A 22184-nucleotide genomic window follows, 5' to 3' on the forward strand; every position below is an offset into this window, starting at 1 on the left:
CCAGTTGGCATCTCTTTCGGAAGTCACCTGTGCGTCATGTAATCTCACGCGAACAGTAGGAGTCAGCTGGTGCGGAGCGTGAATGTGGTTCGGAAGCGTCAGATGATGTCTCAGCATATTCCTTTGTCTCTGTGTCTCTTTAGCGAAGCGCTCCGGATGCTAGCCCAGCTCACACCAGGCCGCTAGCCATCCCGCTGCTTATTCCGACATCATGTTGGCTGAAATCTGGGAAGCGATCCCACATAGCAAAAGCTGAAAACCAAGCTCAGGTCGCCTGTATGCACATTATAGTCAGTAATTACTATGACAGGCTGTATTAAACCCCATGTGGAGGCTACCAGGGGACCACAACTGGAGGTTTCTACCTTTTTTTTAAAAAAAAAATGGAATGAAAGCATCCAGCAGTGGCTGTGAGACAGAAGGATAATGCTGCTAGAAGGAGGTCACGGACCACCCAGGGGGGAGGAGGCGAGCAACACACGGCAGTCTGGTGACATGGCAACTTGTCTTAAGCCCCAGCATCACTATACCACCTACAGTGGATTATAATGTACGACAGCAAAGGGCTAAATTATCCAACACAATACCCGAGGATGATCCATTATAGCTGCCTTTTTAGAGGAAAAACCCTGCATCCCTGTCAGTGTGAAGCGACGGATTTGACTTCTAAGAGCCTTTTTTTTTTCTCATGGAAATAACATGAAATGCTTTCAGTCTTAATCTACAAATTTACCAGATTGAAGGAAATTCTGCAAAACCCAGCAAGCTTTTGTTTGCTGTTTTAAACTGCCTACAATTGGGTCCTTTTATGAATGAGAGGAGAGCCGTTTTTCTGCTGTGTCATCGTTTCTCTCGGTATTGTTCATGTGGTGTGGTTTTTTTTTTTGCCCCCCCAGTACTTAATCATTATTTTTGAGCTTTCTGCTCAAAATTTGTAGCAGTTTGAGACTTTTTTTCCCATCCACTGACCTCTCCTTCCTGCTTTCTAGTCTCTCAGCTGCCAGCCAGCGTGGGGTTTCTTTTCTCAGCGCTTTTTTGGCAACGGTTCACATAAGGTGACCACCCTTCCCCTCCTCTCCTCTCCTCTCCTCTCCTCTCCTCTCCTCTCCTCTCCTCTCCTCTTCTCTCTCTCTTCCGCCAGGCTCGACGCTCGCCGCCCTGCCTCCATCAGACAGCTCCAGTGAGGCTTGCAAGATCAGCTGGCGTGCGAGTCCAGCTGAGGCTCGCGGGCGCTCACGTTGCTAGATTTCACTTGTGAGTGAACATTTGACCGCGGCCAACGAGTCGGCGCGCCGGAGCCCGTACTGGTGTGCGCCGATAAGCGGCGGCACGAACACGGAGACAAACATGCTTACCTGTCCTCGCTCCCTGGCGTTCCTTCATGTCGCCCCTGACAACCTGCTCCCAAAACATGTAACCTACACCGCCTCCTCCCCTGCCCCCTCTTCGCTGACGGCCGTTGGCCCTGACGGGCCGAGCCGTAATGCTTCGTGGCACCGCCTGGCCTCTCTTCCATCCTCTCCGCCGTCGCCCCAGCACTTCTGCAGACCGCTCTTTTTTTTTTTCTTTTTTTTTTTTGCTGATGCTGAGAATGAGATTCCAGGGCCGGGATTGGGGACGCAAGCGTTCGGAGATTGAAACGCAAGAGATGACAGCTATTTCTCTTGTCGTTTCGTGCCGACTGCGGGGCCGCGGCGTTGTCAGGCCGAAGCGACGGCCAAGATTAACCCCAGAGGGGGAGGAGATGAAAGCGCACAAATTGTGGCCTCTGGCTCATCAGCGGCTGGTGGTCGGACTTCTTTTCATTTGGTTTGTTTCCGTCAAACACTCGGCGGCCCACTGCTGAGGTCAAGAACTTCTTCATCCTGTTGTTGAACCCAGTTTTAGCTGCCGAGGTCTTAGAATCGTGAACTGAAACTATCCAGAATACATTTTGTAGAGTTAATTCCTAGAAATTTTTCAACTGGAATGTATTTAATTAGGTTTTTATGTGATGGTTCAACAGTAGTAGTGTATATCTGTGAAGCTATGTGCTATTTTTTGACCTTTCTTCGTACAGCACCTCAGGCTGAATGATGAGTGTTTGTGAACGAAACATTTCAAGTCAGATTCACAGGACTTTGGACTTTAGAATGAATAAATAAGATATATCTCTATAGAGACATGTGCATAACATTGACAAGATTCTCTAATAAACATGACATAATACCTGTTATGAACATGAAGGAGCGTTATAAATGTTTATGACTGTTGTCATGAAGTGTCATTCTGTGTATGACACTTTTATTGCAAAGTTGATTTAAAAGTCCATTAAAAGTACCAACTTTACATTAAAAGTGTCATTATTTACCAATTGACACTTCATGACAACAGTCATAAACATTCATAAAGACGCCTTCATGTTCATAACAGGTGTTATGTCATGTTTATGACAGTGTCTCTTCAGTCTTATGCACACCCTGTTAAATAGAGTTACCCAAATCACAAACTAACTTGTATTTTTAATTTAATGACCAGTAGTTTAAATTTGCCAGTTTTGCTCTAAGTATTTGCTGTATCTTCTGCACGGCTTGTAGCAGAACATGGCTTCCTTCAGATGGGCGGAGTGCGTACCGGCTGCTTCTCCAGCCTGTCGGTTCAGGAGAACAGCCTGGTATTCAATAGATCTGCTCTTGTGATTTAGTCGCCTGTAATGTGACTAAATGTGGAAAAAGTTGAAGGCGCGCTAAATGACGCGCATTTCTGTTTGGCGTGTTTTTTTTTGATTCTTCGTTTGCAGTGATGTACATATTTAAAAATGTTTCTTTTTCCTCCCCTACCAACTCATCTATCAGATGTTTTAATCCAAGCATAGAAGTTCAGATGAAATCCCAAAATGGATGTGGAGCTTCTTTTATTAGTTTAGGATAGCAGGTGCAGTCGCTAGCGTTGCCTTCGGGGGGTTTGCAAGGGTTGCACCAGCAGAATTTGTATCCTTTGGTTATGTTGTGTGAAAAGTTTGGTCTCCCACAAAAAAAAAGGAAAAAAAAAAGTTCCTTGCGATCCCTCTTTACATGCACGATCTTTGATTTCTGACTATGTAAGATCAAATTGAGCTGCAAGTGTGCTCCCTCTCCGCCTTTCATGCCGCTTCAATCTCACGGCATGAAAAAACAAAGAAGGCAAAGACTGAGGGAAATCTGAAGCGTTCTGCCACTCAACATCCCCCAATCCCAAACAGCGGCGTCTCACTGCCACTACAAATACATTAGAAATCAATTATTTATGGAACGGAGTCAGGGCCGCTTTAATCTTTTCCTTTTATCCAATTAAATTGTCTAACCATTCTAAGCCTCTGTAGCTCACAGGGAATGTGCTTCTTTAAAAAAAAAAAGAGGAGAAAAGAAGAAAAGATTCTTCTCTTCAGTCCTCCTTTTGACTTTCGATGTAACAGAGAAGAGACACTTCTGAGGGTTGAAGAATGAAAGCAAAGAAAGTGAGTAAAGTGTAAATGAACTCCCCCCCCCTCGTTCCTCATCCCACCCGTCGCCATCGCGTTGGTTCTACAGGAAATATTTGAAGTTTTCATATGTAGACTCTGGTTCCACTCCCCGCGAAAAAAAAAAAGGGGGAACACAGGGGGAGAGCTGGGGCTTTTTCATGATTCCTTTATGCCCGGCTGAAATAGTTCGAAAGTATTTGGGATGAACTCCACGGGGGTAAATACGGGGAGTTGCTTCACTCGCTGTCCTGTATTATTCAACGAGTCAATTGAAGTCGTGTCTCCAAATTGAAAAAGCTTATTTCCAACACAGCCGTATGAAATAATTGATGTGAGGAATGGTTAAAAAAAAAAAAAGAAGCGCTCCTCCCTGTTATCAGACAGCGAGGATTTTAGAAACAACACAGAGACTCTGAAACGCTTTGTGGGGGGGGATCGTCGCGGCCCACTGGCAGGCGACTTCACGGGAGCGGCGGCGAATTTGTTGGGAGTTATGTTAAAGAAATAAAAAGTCTGGTTTTTCTCTTTTTTTTTTTTTTTTAATGCAGTTTTACAATCTGCTGTCCCATCTACTGTTTTCCTCTTCTACTTAACAGGACAAATATATTAAGAGAACAGTTCCGACTTTCAGCAACACGTGTCACGTTACCGACTCGTTATGTCATTTCTTCACCAATGAGAACTAAAAAGATATAAATCTGTTAAAAACAAATGAGCCAAGATCTGACCGTTCTTGGTATTTTAGCTTTTAAGCAAGAGATGATCAAATCAAGGTTGACTAATTCATAAGAAATGATTAGAATTATTAAATAAGCTATTTATTTTAGCCTCAAATTTGAATGAAATGACATCAGTGCTAAAGAACAAACTATTGCTATATATTTTTGTCCTAGTTTCTATTGGAAAAAAAAAATTCTGGGGATGCAGAGCAGAACCAGAACCAGAAGATATTATTCCTTTAATCCTAGAAATGTTCTTTGGGTTTTAGAAGGTCGACTTTGTAACCGTCTTTATGTGACTCTGAATGTTCACACCATATCTGGGGCCTGATCTCTAGTTTCCAGCTGTCATAACTGAAGCTATGCGCTGACTCTAGATCATCTTTAGGTCCAAAGATAATAACTTCAGTTCTGTTTCTGTTCAGCTAGGGAAAGTTTTGGCACATCATCGATTTCTTCTAAGCACTGAACAGATGTTCAGTGCATCGATGGCTTTAGAGTCACCTGCTGACATCGTGATGTAGAGCTGTGTATCATCTGCGTAGCTACGGTAACTAATCTTATTTCCTGTTATAACCTGAGCCAGCAGTCAAAGATCCCTCTGTGTGCTACAAACCATGTGAAAGATATAAGCACTGAACTTTTCTATTGCCAGGAAGGGAGATGTAGAAAGTATCAGCAGGGTTGCCAGTAAATTATACCACTTATGTCTTAAAGTGTGTTTTTTTTTCCCTCCCCTTCTATAATAAATGTACAAATTGCTGAATAAATAACATTTTGTCTTACACATCTTTACCAGGGTTGCTAACGAGTTTCTCCACATCTATAAGTTTGACTCTGTTCACTGGATTTCAGAGCCTCAATGTCCTCCAAACAACAGAAGGAGCTTAATGTTTGTTAAGGAGAGCAGAGATCAGAGCGTACAGCAGGCTGAAGGCCGGCCTCAGATCTGCTCCTGCTGCTGAGTGGGTGAACGCAGCGCGCCGTACAACTCACGTCTCTGACTTCAGATCTCGTCTACATGTGTGGCGTTGCCTCACGAATACATTTTTATTTGTATTTTTTCTTCCCCTTCCATCGCTCTGATGTTAGGATATGTGTGAATATGTGCGGCAAAAAAAAAAAAAAAAAAAAAAAAAAAAGAACCGCGTACGTTTCACCCACAGCCGCGCGCCGGTATCTCCTCGGGCCCCTCGCGATCACAGACCGCCAAAAGGAAAAGGATTTCCGAGAGGTTTCCTGCTCGTTATTTAAAGTGGGAGCCCTATGGGACATGTTTGGCATTCTCATCCACTCACTGAAGATGGCCTGTGATCCGAAGCCACTAACAGGCTCTCTCTCTCTCTCTTCTTTTCTCTTTCCCTCTGGCTCTCTGAAGTGATTACCCTGCTTGTGATTCCACTGACACCCACATGTCCCCCGGAGACGTGCCTTCACTAGTTTGTTTAATCTGCCTCCCCGTACAGTAGGTAACGCAGCCGTAATTGAGGTGTGGATAGAGCTGCGGGAGCAGATGAAAACCGATTGCAGGCTTTATGAAAACTTGTCGGCTTCGCCGGGGATGACAGCCGTTTCGAGATTAACGCGCAAAAATGCGGCTGTGATAAGAATTTCGAGAAGTTAAACGTCGGGCCTTTGTTTTGCAATTTCCCTCTCTTTTCTTTTCCTCGCCCCTCCGCCCCCGTCGGCGAACGATGAGCCTCGTTAACAGTCAGAGTTACAGATGTTCAGTATTCCAGTAATGCCTTCCTGTGAAGCTGCGGTTCTGCTCGTCCTTTTTGCAGATGATTTTCTCCGTTTGCGGAGCGGCCCCCGTGATAAGATAATGACTTCTCTGAGATTAGCGCACTATTAGCGAGCCCTCGCAGTCGAGCGGATGTTTGATCTCGGCAGCACAAGACGGAGCCCAAAGTTGCGCTGATACCTGAGACGGATCCCGCTTTCCACTCCGTTTGAATTCCTGATATGAAAAACAGCGAGTGGAACTGTGGAGAAGAAGAAGGAAAAAAAGAAAAGCAAGCATCAGATACTCTATCTGCCCCCGGTTAGCGTCTCGCCTATGTCTGTAACGCGCCTGAACCGCTCTGTTCAGAACAGACGGAGCGTCAATCATCGGTCCAAATCAGCTTTGAGATGAAGCGAAATGCAGAGGGGAGAGGAAAAAACGATCCATTGAACTGAACTTGAATTAATTAAATATTACTGTATCATGCTTCCTCTGCGAGATTGCATCTGTCCTCAGATGTGTAAAAAAAAACATAAAACATTCTCAGATATCTTTTCAAACCCCATTATTTGGAGATACCAGTAATTAAATTGACAGTGTCATTAATTGGGTTGAAGATAACTTGCATTGAGTCGAGGACATCTTAAACTCAATTAAAGATATCTCCAACTCAATTAAAGATATCCAAATGCCATGTCCCGCAATATGCAATCAGGCTCTTTGTGGAGCAATAGTATCAGTTCACTTGTGCCCCTGTTACAAAGACTTCCTTGTACTTCTAAAGTTTTCTTTTTTTATCGTTTAAAGCCCGACTTTTTCAGCAGATGTCACCCGTTGGTGATGTGTATGGTCTCTTTAATGTGCCGTAATTATAGTATTTAATCCTTCCTTATCCAGTCGGTTTGAAATAGAAATGAAGATGAGGCACTTCTGACTATAGGGAATGGATTTAAAGGGGCATCTTTAGTTTTTTTGGGATGATGTAAAAGAATTTGAGCCGTCTTGTCATAGACGTGTTGAATGCTTTGACATTTAGTACAGTGGGAGTATAAATTTGGTTTGTTAGGGGCTGGTAGATTCTCATAGATGGATTTCACAGCATCATCTGCATGTGATAGAAGTTTTGACCACTTGTCTTGGACATTTAGAACTACTCTTTGCCAATTAATTTGCCCATTTCATCTGCCATTTTGTCCTTTGTGTCCTTTATTTAGTCCCTTGATAATTTTCTTGGTCTAAATCTTTACTCACCACTGGGTGGAACGTTTCTCAGAGTCGGTGTAGTATGCCGTTAAATATTTGGGGGAAAATGAGGAGAAAGAAATCTGTGTTGCACATGGTCAGTCTGAAAAAGTTTCCTTAGTAGCGAGCTCAATGAGCTAAATGTGATTTGGCAGGTGGTAATGAAGCACATGATGCTTTAAATGCGGGTATGTCACGATTCTTTGGCAGCTACTGAATGTCTTGCCTCTTCCTGAGAACTCCCTGAAGAGCAGCAATCAAAATGTCTTCCGTCCACATATGGCAGATGAGTCTATGGACAGACTGCACTGCACTTTGATGGTCCTGTGGTCAGCGGGTCTCTCTCATCTTTCCCCACTTGAACATGTGTTAGATGGTCTCTGAAAGCCCACTCAGGCCAGGCCTGGTTACACAAGCTGGAGTCTGACTATCTACGAGTGAAGACTATTGGTCTTATTCAGGACTGAATAGCAACGTGTTTTCAGAGACCTAATCCAAATGGTACCATCAGTTTGCCAGGACTGTCATCTTCAATTTCTGTTTGGTCTGAAGTTGTGATCATTACAATGAAGTTACAGAATATTTAGCAAATTTGAAGAGCTTCTGGTTAGCATTTCCACTTTTTGCCACATCAATTTGGTGCAGCTGTGAAACTATTACCTTTTACAGTCAGTCTGTGCCTGTTTAGTTTTTATTTTTTTCAGTCAACGGTTTGTAGATTCTGTAATTTGGTAAACTAAATGTGTGTTTCTACCCAGAGGCAACATGAAATACTTTTCCTCCAGGTTATGTCTGTACTTTTTATCAAACGACACCAATACCTCTAAATGCTTTTTCACTTCTTCTCATTTTCGCTCTTGTATCTTGGGGTCAACCCCTACTACAAAAAGCATCAGGTCAAGCATTTTCTGTCAGAACCACCAGCTAATGGAGCTAGAGTCACTTTTCACTATGACATACATAACAGTGGAATCTGTCTCCTGTATTTTTCTGAAGCTGAAAACATTCAGTTGACTGTTTGGTTGACCTGTGCTCGGCCCTCCTCTCTGCCTTTGCCACCCAGGACGCTGTGCCAGCTGCGGGGAGAACGTAGTGGGCGAGGGCACCGGGTGCACCGCCATGGACCAGGTGTTCCATGTCGACTGCTTCATCTGCATGACCTGCAGCAAACCCCTGCGCGGCAAACCCTTCTACGCTGTGGACAAGAAGGCGTACTGTGAGCCCTGCTACATCGTAAGCTACATCCATTACTCTTACCTCACCGTGTCACTCTCTTGATTGTTGATGTAGAGGTTTTGGCTTTTCGTCATGACGTGTCACCTTGTCTGTGACACAAGGCAAGATTTTAGCAATATTCTTAGAAAAGGAGTTTGTGTGTGGGGGGGCGGGGTGTTTGTTTGTTTGTTTGTTTCAAAATTGAGCAAATTTATTTTCGTAATTTCAATTTGCTCAGAAACTCAGCTATTGATGCCATCATGTCGACATGGGCTGAATTCTCTGGAGAATGTTTCTGACATCTTGATGTTCTGAAGGTGATGGGGGTCGAGCCCGTCATCAATGAGGTGTTCCTAATAATAAGGCCACCGTTAGATGACATATGTCAAGACAGACTTCATAGAAACAATGTAGTGTTTACATTAAGCAAGGTCCCATCACTACACCAGCCCCCATCTATTAGCCAAATTTGTTTTTTTGTTTGTTTTTTTTCCATAAACTGTATCTCATTAAAACTGTTGAGATTTGTTATTATCATGTCTTTAAAATGTTTGATTGAATTCAGGCTAATTTAGTCTGATGATGTGGAAGAAGCTCAAGAAAACTGGACCAGTTTGAGCAGCAAGAGACGTGTTGGATTTTTTTTTCTTCTCAGAATATTTAGATTTAACTTTTTTTATAAGATGCACTAAAACAAACTCTACTCCCCTCAAACCAGAGGAACGATTTATAAAAAAAAAACACAGGAAGTCCTAAAAATGCAAGGGCTTATTCAAGAAACCTTGGCCACTAATTAAGTTGGGTTCACAGAGTAGGTTACCTTGTAACCATGGAAACCAACCCAGCGTTTTTGCCATCAGCAGGTCAGCAGACTAACATTTGGTATCTGTTTTACATAATGGGCTTCAGCAAACACACACAGCAACACCGTACGCTTTTTATTCTGCCCTTTCCGATCTGACTTTTTCTATCCCAGGTTATAATTCCATATTTCACCTCATTTGCATTCAGAGATTGTTGAGTACAAAACTTTTACACTTTTTCACATGACTCAACAGGATAATGCGTGAGATTCTGCAATCATCACACTGGATGTAACTCTTCAGCAATATCTTTCCTCCACTTTTTGTCTAATTTGTGCAACGACTCGAAGTTTACCAGAAAAGTCGTCTGCAGGGCAGGAATCCCAGAAATTAGCAGAGTTATTTTTAATTTTCAGGGTTTTTTTTATTATTATTATCACTCCACTTCAAAAATGTATGAGCAGTGTTCTTGTCAATGTGTTGCACAAGAAATGTAAAAGTGCTTCCTTTGTCAGGAAAGACACATCATCCGGTAAGACCACAGGGGAATCATTTAGCAGAAGTGCCCAGCCCTCCACAACAGCTGGAACTGAGAGGGTTTGAGTTTCTCACGATCAGCCGTACATGACAACAAGTTGACGAGGGATTCAGCACGGCCTATTTAAGATAATTTTGTATAAGTTTAGACCTTAACTTTGCCTCCTTCCTTCTACTTTTTTAAAGCCAGTCAGAAGTGGACTGGACAATGTGCTTTGAGTCATTGTCCTCTTGCTAAACTCAAATGAGCTTAAGGTCATGAACTAATGGCCACCCAGCCTCGTTCAGAGAGCTCAATTTGTCCAGGCCCCAGACCATAATACTACCACCACCATGTTTAGCTCTTTTGCTGAAAATGTTTTGATTTTGCATCGGATGTAACAGGACTCTCTGTTACATCTCTCTCTCTCTCTCAACCTCCACTTTTACTTGGTCAGAATATCCTCTAAAATGATTTGAGAATAATTGAAATATTTATTTGGCAAATGTGAGATGGGTCTTCTTGTTCTTCTTTGTCAGTAGTGGCTTTTCCTTGGACCTCCCCCACTGATTCCCTGAGTGTTGTACCATGAAAACTTGGGATTTCAGCCACATCAAAATATATGCATTTTGCAATGGAAACACTGTTCTTGCATCATATGCGTCACATTATGAAAACACCGATATTAGTTTTCTGGCTGATCTTGCAATTCCAATTTTGAACAAAACCACATTTTTTGTCTGAAAAGTCGTTAAATAGCGTCAAAGTCGCTAAGTTGGCAGCAACAGGGAGACTGTTGCTAACTGCGCACATGTGGACTTGACCTGGTGGGTTGGTCTGTCAGTCAGCGCTCTGTCATAGTAGAGCAAAAGGGGACCAGGGTTGCCAGATCTGACTGATTTCAGTCCAGAAACAATGTAAAACCCGCCCAACTCCAAGCTTTTGGACTCGCTGGAGTCCTAAAGCTTTAAAAATCATTTTGCAACCCTTTCTGGACCGATATACATCTTTGTTTCTCATCTGTTCTTGGATTTCTTGAGATCAAGGCAGGATTTCTTTAATTTACTTCTTGTCGTCAGACAGGTTCTTCGAAGTGACTAAGGTCTGGCAGTAATCAGGCGAGGTTAAAGTGCTTAAAATCACAGTAAATTCAGCAGAAAGTTTTCTGCAGGTTAGTTGGTCAGGAATGAAGTGTCTTATTACAGGAGCATCTCTGAACAAACTGCTGATTTGTAGCAGACACTTTCAAAATTTTGAAGACTAATTAGCCGATGCGAGTTCTTGTGAAAACACAGTTGTTCAGTGTTCTGCAGAAAACGCCTTAATGTGCAGAAAAAGTCTGGACGTTGAGCCTCATGACAGTCAGAGCCGAGGCAGGCTGTCTCGGAAGTCATCTCTCTTCGGGGGCACTCACTGTGATTGTGGTTGTCTCGTCTGGAGGTTCTCCAACTCCGACACACACACTAAAGAGGAATGGGATCATTTAAGAACTTTATTTATGCATTTCATCAGCATAAATGTTCTTCTGGCACTAGATCAAAAGGGTGGAGGAAATCTGAATTTCTTAATGAAAGTAATTTTTTCTTTTATTCCCATCCTGAGGGCCGTGCGCCTCGGTTACGATTAGGGAGCAAACTCGAAGCCCTGAGCCTCCGAGGAGGAGTGTTGGAGCCCACTGAGCCAAAACTTCAAACTCCAGTCAGTCCAGGAATGTCTCAGATCACATTCAGCAAGGTGGTTTGGTTGTGTTTATTTTAGATTTTCTAACTTTTGTCCCCCACAAAAAGCAGTATTCGGTTTAGTTGGTGAGCTGTTCTTAATTTGCCAAAGATGATTTCGTTTGGGGGAAACGGATTTCTGCCGTCAGGTATGTAACAGGATACAACACCGATCTGATGTCCGTGGACTTAACCGGCAACTGACTAGGTTTATATATAGTAGTGCTTTCAATCGACTGTAGCATTTAATCAGATTAATCACACTCTAACACTGTGGTTAATCACTATGTTTAACTTTCTAAGCCTAAGAGCGTTTTCAAAAGTCTAAGAAAATCTTCTATTGTCTCAAATCAAACATTTTAGAGGTTTTAAACGAAGTCATTTTGTTTCAAAAGTTAAGTTAAAATTGTAACTGTCAATTGGCTGTACTTCAGAGGAAGGATAATTCATCCGTACTTTATGTACATACCATGTTCATTTTATCCAAACTTTCATCAGGAGTTTTTAAAGTGAAATTTGTTGCTGAACACACCTGCCTGACTCTCCTCACTCATCTTTTCACTTGAAAGAAACACAAAACCAGCTAGGATTTAGTAAACGTTTCTCCAACCGATTCAAAATCCTCCCTCAATAAACCGCTTGGACGCGTCGTCTTAAAAACTGGAAGCTCATTTCCCACTTTTGGTTTTGGTCATGTGTTCTCTTCATGTGAAATGGATTTTCTTTCCAACACGACTTTGATACCTCGTCACATTGGTTGTAGGACGTCATCCAGGTGGACGGAGCGCCCCTGGGGGAAACTCGCCCTGAGTAGACGCCATCACTCCATTTGCCAGGAATTGCAGGAATACGCTTTTCGCACATCGATTGCCGTCCAACAAAGTATACTGCCGTGTATCAAAGTAGGTGATTAGCAGGGCGCTTATCTCGGCCTCCCCTTTACATACTCGGGTTGGGGGAACAATGGCGGCATTTGAAGTGGGCGAGCCGTATCTCTTCCACAGCGTGATTTGCCTCATTCAGACCGTTTGCCTAGATGTTACTGATTCCTTTTAGTAATGTAGAGGATCTCTCCCACACCTGTTATCGTTGTGGCTCTCGCTTCCTGGTTTTTACAGGCTGCTATATCTCTCTCTAGCCAACCTCACACTGCTTTGGCCTTCCATTCACGCCGGACTTATCACCGCCTATTTGAATACGCCTTGTCGCTGATAAACTCTGCAGCCATGCAATTAATGTCCCGTTTTGCATGGAGTGATTTAGAATTGTGGTAATGCGAGAGCATCGGCACGTCATTGTTTTTTTTTGTTTCCTCTCTCTTTGTCTCATGAGCTTTTGCCTGAGGTGTCCCCCCCGTTCCTATTTCTTCCACTTGCTTGGTATATAAACATATAATAGAACTGACAGGCTGTGAGCGCACACACACATACACACGCACACACACCACCCAGCAAGGCGCCGATCACTGCAAATGACAAACGGAGCTTTCAGCTTTACTGCCACCAAGTGTTTTCCAAGAAAGCTCTCCGGTGAAGTGGCTTCCAGTTGATTCAGAGCATCGCTGGCTAAATAACTGATAAATCAGATGGCATCTGGAAGCTCAGAAAATCAGATACCAGAGGAAGCCAGTGACAGAACAACTCACTGTACAGACTGTCCAATCAAGACGCTTTGGTCCCAAAATGTTAATTGTAGACAAATGAGAAAAGGGAGCATTGATGCAGAGTGCTAGTCCATTTATGATTCAATATCCTGTAACTTCAAAGTGTGATAAAGTGAAATTTCTTTGAGTATTACACTGAAGTCTGTGGAAGAGGATCAGGGTCACTGAGGGGGAAAAAAGTTCTGACTTTCTGAGAATTCTGAGACTAAAGTCAGAATTTTTGACTTTTTTTTTCGCAGAATTTTGACTTTTGATCTTAGAGGATTAATGTCAGAATTGTAAGGGAAAAAAATCAGAATCGTGAATTCTTTTTTTTTTTTTCATGTAAAAAAAAAAAAAAAAGAATTCAGGCAATGGTAAAGACGAAAGGCTGTCCAATCCGGTACTGGTGAGTTGCACCCAATAAAATGGCGTTCTTACTTTACCTCCGAAACCAGAGCAGAACATCAGTGCTCTGTGTTCCTCCAGCTCTCACATCTTAATTTTAAAAGTCAAAATGTTCTCAATTAGTGGGGATTATTGGAGTTAAGGCATCTATTAAGGACGGGAAGGAAGGGTAATTTTCTTTGTGCTCTCACTTTAGGAACCGTGCCTCTAACCATGAGAGCACATTAGTTAACAGAGCTGAAAGCAGCTGGGACCCGTCATATATCTGATAGCCGTGCTGGTCTTTGAAGAGATTCAGCAGTGGGATTCAGTGTCACCGAGGTTAATTACTTACGCAGGTTACCATGCCTACTGTTCTCCGAATCATATCTGCCTCGTTACCACAGCACCACGTTACTTAAATGCCATATTTCCACCGCCAACTTTGGGTCTGCCGAGTTCTGGGTTCATTTCTTTTCAAAGTGTTCTTTAGCAACCATTTTATTTCAGACTCTGGTGATGAATGGCAACATTTTTGGGTCCTGTGTGACTCAGAATCGCCGTTCTGCCTTTCTGTTGATTCTCGTGCTCAGACGCAGACCCTCCGGAGGGCACCGGGCTTAGAGGTAAAGTAACAAAGCGAGCTTCATTCTTAAAGAAAAGTAATGAAAGGATGTGCCGAGACAAAGAGCTTTATCTATTTCAGCCTCTTTTTTTACCAAATTTTTGAGACCACCAAGGTCACGGACGCCATAAATGTAATAAAGCTTATTATCTTTGTGTTATTTAAAATAAATTGGCTTTCCATCCTGCTGTTGTAAAAGACAAGCGCCTTGAACTAGTAGCCATTAGGAAGCATGATTGGCTGATGAGCTTTTAACCCCGGCAGTTTGCTTGAGTGTCTTGGAAAGTCAGAACTCTTCCGCTGTCTGTCCGTGTTCCCTCTTTACATAGCTTATCATTTTAACTAAAGCTGTTTGGTCTGTTACTTTAACTGATTTCATTATTAAAGGAACAAAACAATATGTGTGCGTCTCCCTCAACCCCAGTAACAAGTTTCAGTGGAATTTCAAGGTAAGCGCTACAAACCACCAATCGGAGACTGGTGGTTTGTGTAAAGGTTTAACCTGCAGGTACTACTTTAAGCAAGTACAGGCTTTCCTTTGAGAGCTATAATTAATGTTAATGGCATTCAAATTCATTTTCTGTGGCATTTCTGTTGTGAGTTTATATATATATATATATATATATATATATATATATAGAGAGAGAGAGAGAGAGAGTTGACAAGGTCCAAATGTGTGAGTGCAAAGTCTGTTTTACAAATGACTTATAGTTGACATTTAAATATATCTTAAATGTTTTTGAATAGCTTACTTTTGGTGATTTCTCAGACTTAAACACATCATTGATACTGAGTCCTGCAATGCTAAAGCACTACACCAACACAGTAGTCAGCAGAAGCTAATGCTAAAGTATTAATTTCAGTATTAGCTAAGGTCAGATATAAAATTATATCTGACCTTGAAAGACTACAATTTAATTTTAGCATTATAGTTTACATGTTCTTTGATGCCCTTAGATGTTGTATTTGTTCTCTAATGTCTGTGTTTTATTTTGTTCCTATGTGGTTCTTGTTTGAAATGAAGTTATTGGGGGGAAAACAGATGGAAATGAGGAGTGAAAACAGAACCGCTGGCTAAACGGGCTTCCTCCATGTAGAATCTGCTAGCTACATAAAGAATTCTTGACTTAATAACCAAATCTTCAACAGAGATGTCAAACTTTATTCAACTGAAAGGTCACAAAGCAGCCAGGTAAATTACCACATTAGAATTTATTTTAAAAAATACTTGAGGGGAAGCTAAGTTTTCAAAGCTAGCTAATTGACTAGCTAAAACTAGCTAAAAAGCTAGCTTTTTAGTGTGCAGTTCTAGTGTGAAGACCACTGCTTTACACCATATAAACCACACATACACCACTGTCACACTAAATGCATCATAATATTAACTTACCCTTGCAGACAGCTAAGACAAACATCAGTGCATATTTGAGAATGAAAAATTAATTATAAATAATAAGAACTTTGCGGCATTCTGACTTAGTAATGTAATTATGTTAGTTATGTTACCACCCCCATGCCACTAGAGGCAGTAGCAGGCCCGAAAAGATGAGACTAAGGAGCAGATTTAGAAGTACACCGAAATCTACAGAATTTGGTAAAAACTGTGAGCTTTGCTGAAGTAACTCGAGACACAAGTTCAAATCCATGCTGAGAGTGGAGCGCCTTCAATCAGTGCTCCTCCGCAGCTCTGATTGGCTAAGCAATGTAACGTGATCCTCTGCAGCAAGTGATGGCAAGCGGGGCGTCATCACGACTTTACACAAGTGTGTCTTTACCTCCGCGGCAGAGGCTCCGCCGAACCCCTGAGACCGACTCATCGAACCCCTGGGGTTCGATCGAACCCAGGTTAAGAACCACTGCACTAAAGAAATGAGGAAGGGAGGGTCAGTGGAGAGCACCGGAGCTGAGCCTTTTTTCATTCAGCGTCATCAAGAGAAAGAAAAAAAAAGGCAGGAAGAGACGTGCGATTAATTGATTTATCGTTTATCGCGACAGGCCTACTCATTACCCTATCCATAACAACCTCCTCTGATACTCTACTCCTCATACTGACTTAAATCCACTCCAACCCACACTCTCGTTTCCTCTCCTGCCTGTCGTTTTGGATGACCGCAGGTACTTCATCTGTCTTTAATGTTTTTTTTTACTCCCTGAATCTTCACTGTTCTTCGGAGCACCACAACCCACCCAAAGTTAGTTGATTCCCTTCCAGATGTGCTTTTATAGAATGCCAAATAAATGAAAAGATAAACTGTGAACTGGCTGTGAAGCCACTCACTTCTATTTCCCAGCTCTTCCCACAGACAGACTGCAGAGCTGATCTAATCTGGTACCAATCCGGCTAACTGCTGCTGCTGCTGCCTTGTCTGACTGCGTCAGATAACCACATCCCCTCATTTGAATACAAGAGATAGAAATGAATAGAGCAGTGAACAGCTCCCTGCTGCTGAGGTGAATCCAGAGTTTACAAGGTGTGACTGAATCAGTGTTTCTAAACATAATGAATCATATGCTGACTTTGCTATCGGAACACAACGTTGTCAATCTGTTATAATCACAAATGATGTATTTCTATCCATAATTTCTGTGATTGACAAACAAAAGAACCATGTAATTAAATGAAAAAAAAGCAATGATTTTCTAAATTTTCACAAATACAATTTGACGAAATAAAAACACGGCAATGAGCTATCTTTGAGTTGCCTATCTATTAATGAGATTCTCCTTGTGTTGATGAAGGCCTCAGAGGTTTGTTAGAGAACGTTAGTGAACAAACAGGATTACGAAGACCAAGGTACACAGCAGACAGGTCGGGGAAAACTTTGTGGATAAGTCTAAAAGTCATTTTTCAGAGAATCGGCAAAGAGGTTGAGGTTTTAAATTTTATCCAATCACTAACATTTGCTCTTGATGTATCTTTCACCGTCGCCATTGCTAAAACTACAGGCAGACTTCTATTAAAACAACACAGAAAAATTGTCATCGTTCTCAACTTCCTTCTCTTTGCTGATTGGCCCTGTTAAAATTCTACTGGAGGAATGGAGTTCAATGGGAGAAGTCCCAGACTGAGCAGTGAAGGGAGATGAGAATCAAGTGGAATTGCGTGGAAAGGCAATTAGCATCATGCTATGGGGGTTCTCTAGCTAAAAAAGGTGTGATGCTGGGAGGAAACTCTGTAAAAACCCTCGTCTCTATATTTCTTAAAATTTATAATTTGTAACACATTTGTAAATATTTCTATCATCTGATCGTTGCAGAACTTTCTAATGTAGCAATGGAAACAAATCGTTTGTGACAAAAGTGCTTTGGTTGCAGGACTGACTTTGCTTGTTTGGGCTTCGATGAGTGCATGCGGAATGGGATTGCGTGCCTCTATTGGGGTTGGCTTCATCTCTTAGCAAGGTGGCAGAATGTCAACTCAAAAACCGAGCTCCAACAAGGGCAACATCATCAAATGATCCATGTATCAAAGGCAAGTTCCCCAGGCGAACCAGGAGGGCCACAGACAGGGTGCCAGCTGTATCGGGGGCCCCTGGCAATCAATGTCCTTCACAACACAGGACAATTGACTCTCCAAACTAACAATTGGATATCCCCCAAGAACTCCCCCTCCAACCGCCGCTGTCATTGACGACGAGGACGTAGGAACCGACCAGTGTTTCGAAAAACATCCCGACTCCACTGGAATCGGCAGAAAGATACAAGGTGGAGAAAATCTGTAATGTAGCCGCGATACGCTACTAATCGGAAACGACTGCACTCCGCCCACACGCCTGTCACATCTCCGTGATGGATATCCAGGTAGTCAGACCCCGGAAACCTCAGCCGGCGCGATGCGTTCAGGGCCCTTTCACCGTACAGGGCGAGAGGCCGCGGCAGGTACACACCCACACCGCTTGTACGCTCACGCAGAGGTTCTGCTTTCTGCTGACTGTGTCATCAAATATTCATGGCTGTCTGCATTAGCTTGGCGAGTTCTAATTGAGTTCTGTATATTCAGACGTGATTAACTCGGTCTAATTCCTCAAAGGAGAGAGCCAATTAGATAGCACTCGCATGAATAGGGTTTCACATCTTAGTGTGTCTCCAGACTTGCCAAGACAATTATGTGCGTGTATAATTTGTGCTGTACAGTGGGTGTGAGCCCACAGAATTCAAGCAAGTCATTACTTTTTATTACTGAACCCATGCTACAGGAAATGCAGCTGTCCTATCTATTACAGGCGAGTGAGTGAGAAGCACAGAGGGTGTTAGAATACACAAAGCAGTGCAGCCTTTTTCAGAGTTTTTTGCTGCTGTTTTGCTCTGTTTTCTTCATCTCTGCACCAGATTCACAAAGCAAACTGCACTAAAAACAGACCGTAGTGATTTTGACCTATTTTTGGGGTCAGGTCACTGTTGACCTCTCTGTTAGTCACAAGCAGCAACTACTTCTGATCAGGAAGAGGGATTTTGTCTTTATCAGAGAACTTAAAGATCTGACCTGAGAAATCATAAATTAGAACCTTAAGAACATCTGACTGAAGGAATCCTTGAACGAAGCTTTTACACTCAGTGATTGATGCTCCAGATTGTAAAACGCAGCAGAAAGACACATTTCTCTGAATAGGAGATACAAAGCACTGAATGACATAAAAAAATATTATGTATGTAAATTGTTGCATATTGTATATGCAAATATACTCAAATAATAATGTATTATTGTATGATTTCTTTTTGTGTCAGGCATAAAACACAATACAACTGTGTCTTCCTTACAAAGTAAATTACAAAGTACAGCACTTAATTACACCAATAGCTTCACAAGTTTGATCAAACATGTAAAAACAACCTTAATTTATTCAGTCAGGCCCATCAGGAGTACAACAGCTAATGTAAAATAAATAATAAAGAAACCACCTTGGTCAAACATGTAAAAAAATAAACTGCAATAAACTTTCTTTCAAATGGTTCAAAACGGGCAATTAGGAATCCTAAATATTATGTAAAGTTAAGAATAAAGCAAGACGTCACTCAGAGCACAAAGCATAGAGCTAGACTGAATAGATCTGTCCTTATGGCTCGGACACATTGCCACCGATACCTGATCTAGAATTTTTTCCAGGATCGATACTGACATTAATATCAGATCAGTGCCTCTCTGCTCCTCACTAGTAAGTAATGCTTTACATCTACTGTGAGATCCTTCAAACTGCCTTTTATTGGTTCAAATTATTTCAGAAGTAGAAGCACATGCAAATTGAGTTTTGCAAAACACTTGAATAACTGCAAGCCCATTTTTTTGACAAACAATGAGTGGATTTCTGTAGCGGGCCGTCTTTTGTTGGCCTCCTGAAGTGTTTTTGTTGGTCCAACACCCCGAGCGGCCCTCGACAGGAGCAAGCAGGAGAGGAAAATCTCTGTGACCCACTGCTGACCCACCACAATGTCACTCCAACTCATGGCATACGCGCGCTACTGCCGGGGTCTTTGTCAGTTTCTCTCTGTAACCAGAGCAGGAGACATTGCCCAAAGTCCAGAGGGGTCGCATTCTGCTGCGGAGCCTGAATTTAAGGCAGACAGGCAGGCCGACTCAGACGGAGAGAGAGGGAGAGAAGGATCTGGGTGGGGAGCGGGGGGCCCTGCTGCCACCTTTTTTATTTTGAAGAAAGGCCCGAGCAAGTCATGAGCTGCATGTCAACCCTGTCTCTCCATGTTGGATCTAGTCTGATGTTATCACGCAGCCAGAATAAGATGTCTGAGTGAACAAGTAAAGCACACAGCAGAGCAGAAGCGCAGAATGCAAACATCACCGGACGTGTGCTGTTAGATTAGTTTGTCCGGACGGCTGTGAAAGAACTTCAAGTCTTCGGAAAAAGGATCTCACTTGGCTGGGACTCCTGAGATGGTTCCAGTGGGGTTCTTTAACTTGAGGGGCTCTGGCAGGATGCAACCCCATTCCTGCACACGCTGGTCATCTATAAACCGGTGTGAATTTCTCACACTGACACAGTGAGCCGAGCCGAGCGTGGCAGGCACACCACATTCGGAGATAAAACCGTTCCAGGTCAGAGACACCCAAACCTCGGATCGCTCGTCCGGACCGAGTGGCGCGTCACAAAGCCCTCCGTCCGCAACATCCGCAGCTGATGGGTTTTAAGGTCACTGAGTCCTCAGAGTTAGCAAACCATTAGTAGAATCGCTTTCCGCTGCATGACATGCTCACTCACACCCACACGTAAACAAAACAACACGCACACCTAGACTATGGGCAGCAGACGAGAAGATTCGAGTGGGTGATTTACATAACACGCTCGTCAAAAGACAGGATTTTGTAAAGGTGTCGAGTCCTGTTTGCGTGTCTCCATACGATCCTGATGCTTACACACCGGGAACGGATGGGTGGACTCGGGGTGTCGGAACCGCTCTCTGGAAAGCAATCAGAGATATAAAAGCTGCACGCCAAATGCCAGAGGCTGTGGATGTGAACACAGGTCAGAGTTGGGCTGCAAAACATCGATCTGGATCAGCTGAAACAATGCACTCCTAAACTTCTCCACCTCTCCGGCCAGAGCAGACCCCGGATCAGGAAAGGGTGGTGCTCCCACAGTCCTTCCACAAATGTGTGTGGAGGTTTAAAACCAGCTGAGCTTCCCTCAACCAAAAGCAAATTTCTGGCATTTTCCTCTGGCCAACACCGCCATGATTTGGCTTCAGAACGCAGTAACACACCCTTTAACCCTTACATGTGATAAATCCTTCTCCTGCTCAGTGAGCGGACTAAAGGTGGCTCCCGAAATCTCAGTCCATTTGCTGCATTTTCTGCATTTCATGGAGCTTAGGCAAAATATCTCACAAGCTGCTTCTCACAGTTGGAAGCCGCTTTTGTTGGGGGGAAACTAAGAGTTCAATCTCAAAAGCATCATTAATGTTTGAAACCAAGAGACTATTTTGTCAGGCCTGCTTCTGAAAAATGCATTCACTTCCAATACTTAAAGTCATGCAAAAATGTATTTCCTTAGTTCTGTTTGTTTTCTTCAGTGCTGGAGGACAGGCAATGGGGTTAGTCAGAGCTACTTATTGAAACTAAGTGTAACTGAGGATACGCTTATTTTGAGGAGAAAGATTTTGAATGAGAAGTAAATGAATAGCATCAGAATTTTTACTGGTGAGTGAATCGCCACTAAATAGATGAAAGCATCTATCTAAGATATCTAACATACTTTACAAATTCCTAGGCATGTTTTTTCTCCAGTGACCTTCCAGCTTTGTTAGCCTTAGCTAATGTGCTAATTCCAGTTTTTGCTAGTTTAGCTAATCTGCCAATATTAATTTTAACATTTGGAGGAGCCTTTGAATTTGGACCGTCTTTATCGCATCTCTGACATAATCAGCCTTCAAAACATGCAGCCCCTAAATTGGACACATCAGTAACTTTCACTAATCGACTGATTAGTGAAAGATGAACATTTTAGCTGGTTCGATTTTTTTCCACAATTAATAGCTTTGAAAATATTTCTTTCTAGCATTCTTAAGATTTCTGTAATTATTTGTATGAAAAGCAAACTTGACAGTACATGATGGGGCTGTTACAGCAAGATAACTATATTTATTTAATTGTATAAACCAAGGAAATGTATTTGAAAATTACATTTAGTCTTTAGAATCTCATGCGAGGTTAGCATGACTATCTGTATGCATCTATTTTAAAAAGACCGGTCAGTGTCTAAAAATAATCCAGTTCTGGTAACCATTTGGTTTCACACATCTTTTTATATTTTCTATATTTCAAATTGTTCCTTAATATTGTACATTTTATCATTACTTCACTGTTTTTCTAAATTTGTTGAATATTTCTCCAGTGTTTCTTTTCTAACCTCCACAGCTGTGTTTCCATCAGTTCCTTACTTTCTATAATTGAATGATTTCTCTTTCTCTTTTAATTTCTGGTTGTTTTATTACCAAAAATAACTTGTTTGTCCATTTACTTGGTTTAATATCTGTCCATAGACACTTTGTGGTACACTACGCTGTATGAAAGATGCTCAACAAATGAAGTTTGATTGGCTGGCTGGTCTTAGCCGTTGAGCAAAAAAAATGATCTGTTTCCAAACTTTGCCCAGTCTACTA

General features: G+C 42.4%; 1 protein-coding gene across 3 annotated transcripts in view; it reads left to right on the forward strand.

Moving 5' to 3' along the window:
• Window positions 1–22184, forward strand: part of lpp (LIM domain containing preferred translocation partner in lipoma) — a 181159-nt gene that overhangs the window by 143753 nt on the left and 15222 nt on the right. For all 3 annotated transcript variants that reach the window (XM_014974477.2, XM_014974437.2, XM_014974442.2), the window contains one exon: window positions 8232–8401. In XM_014974477.2, coding sequence (XP_014829963.2) covers window positions 8232–8401 — 170 coding nt within the window. The remainder of the gene's footprint in view (window positions 1–8231; window positions 8402–22184) is intronic.

Source organism: Poecilia mexicana, unplaced genomic scaffold (genome assembly GCF_051168715.1).
Source record: "Poecilia mexicana isolate PSO_F unplaced genomic scaffold, ASM5116871v1 scaffold_4, whole genome shotgun sequence".
NCBI lineage: Eukaryota > Metazoa > Chordata > Actinopteri > Cyprinodontiformes > Poeciliidae > Poecilia > Poecilia mexicana.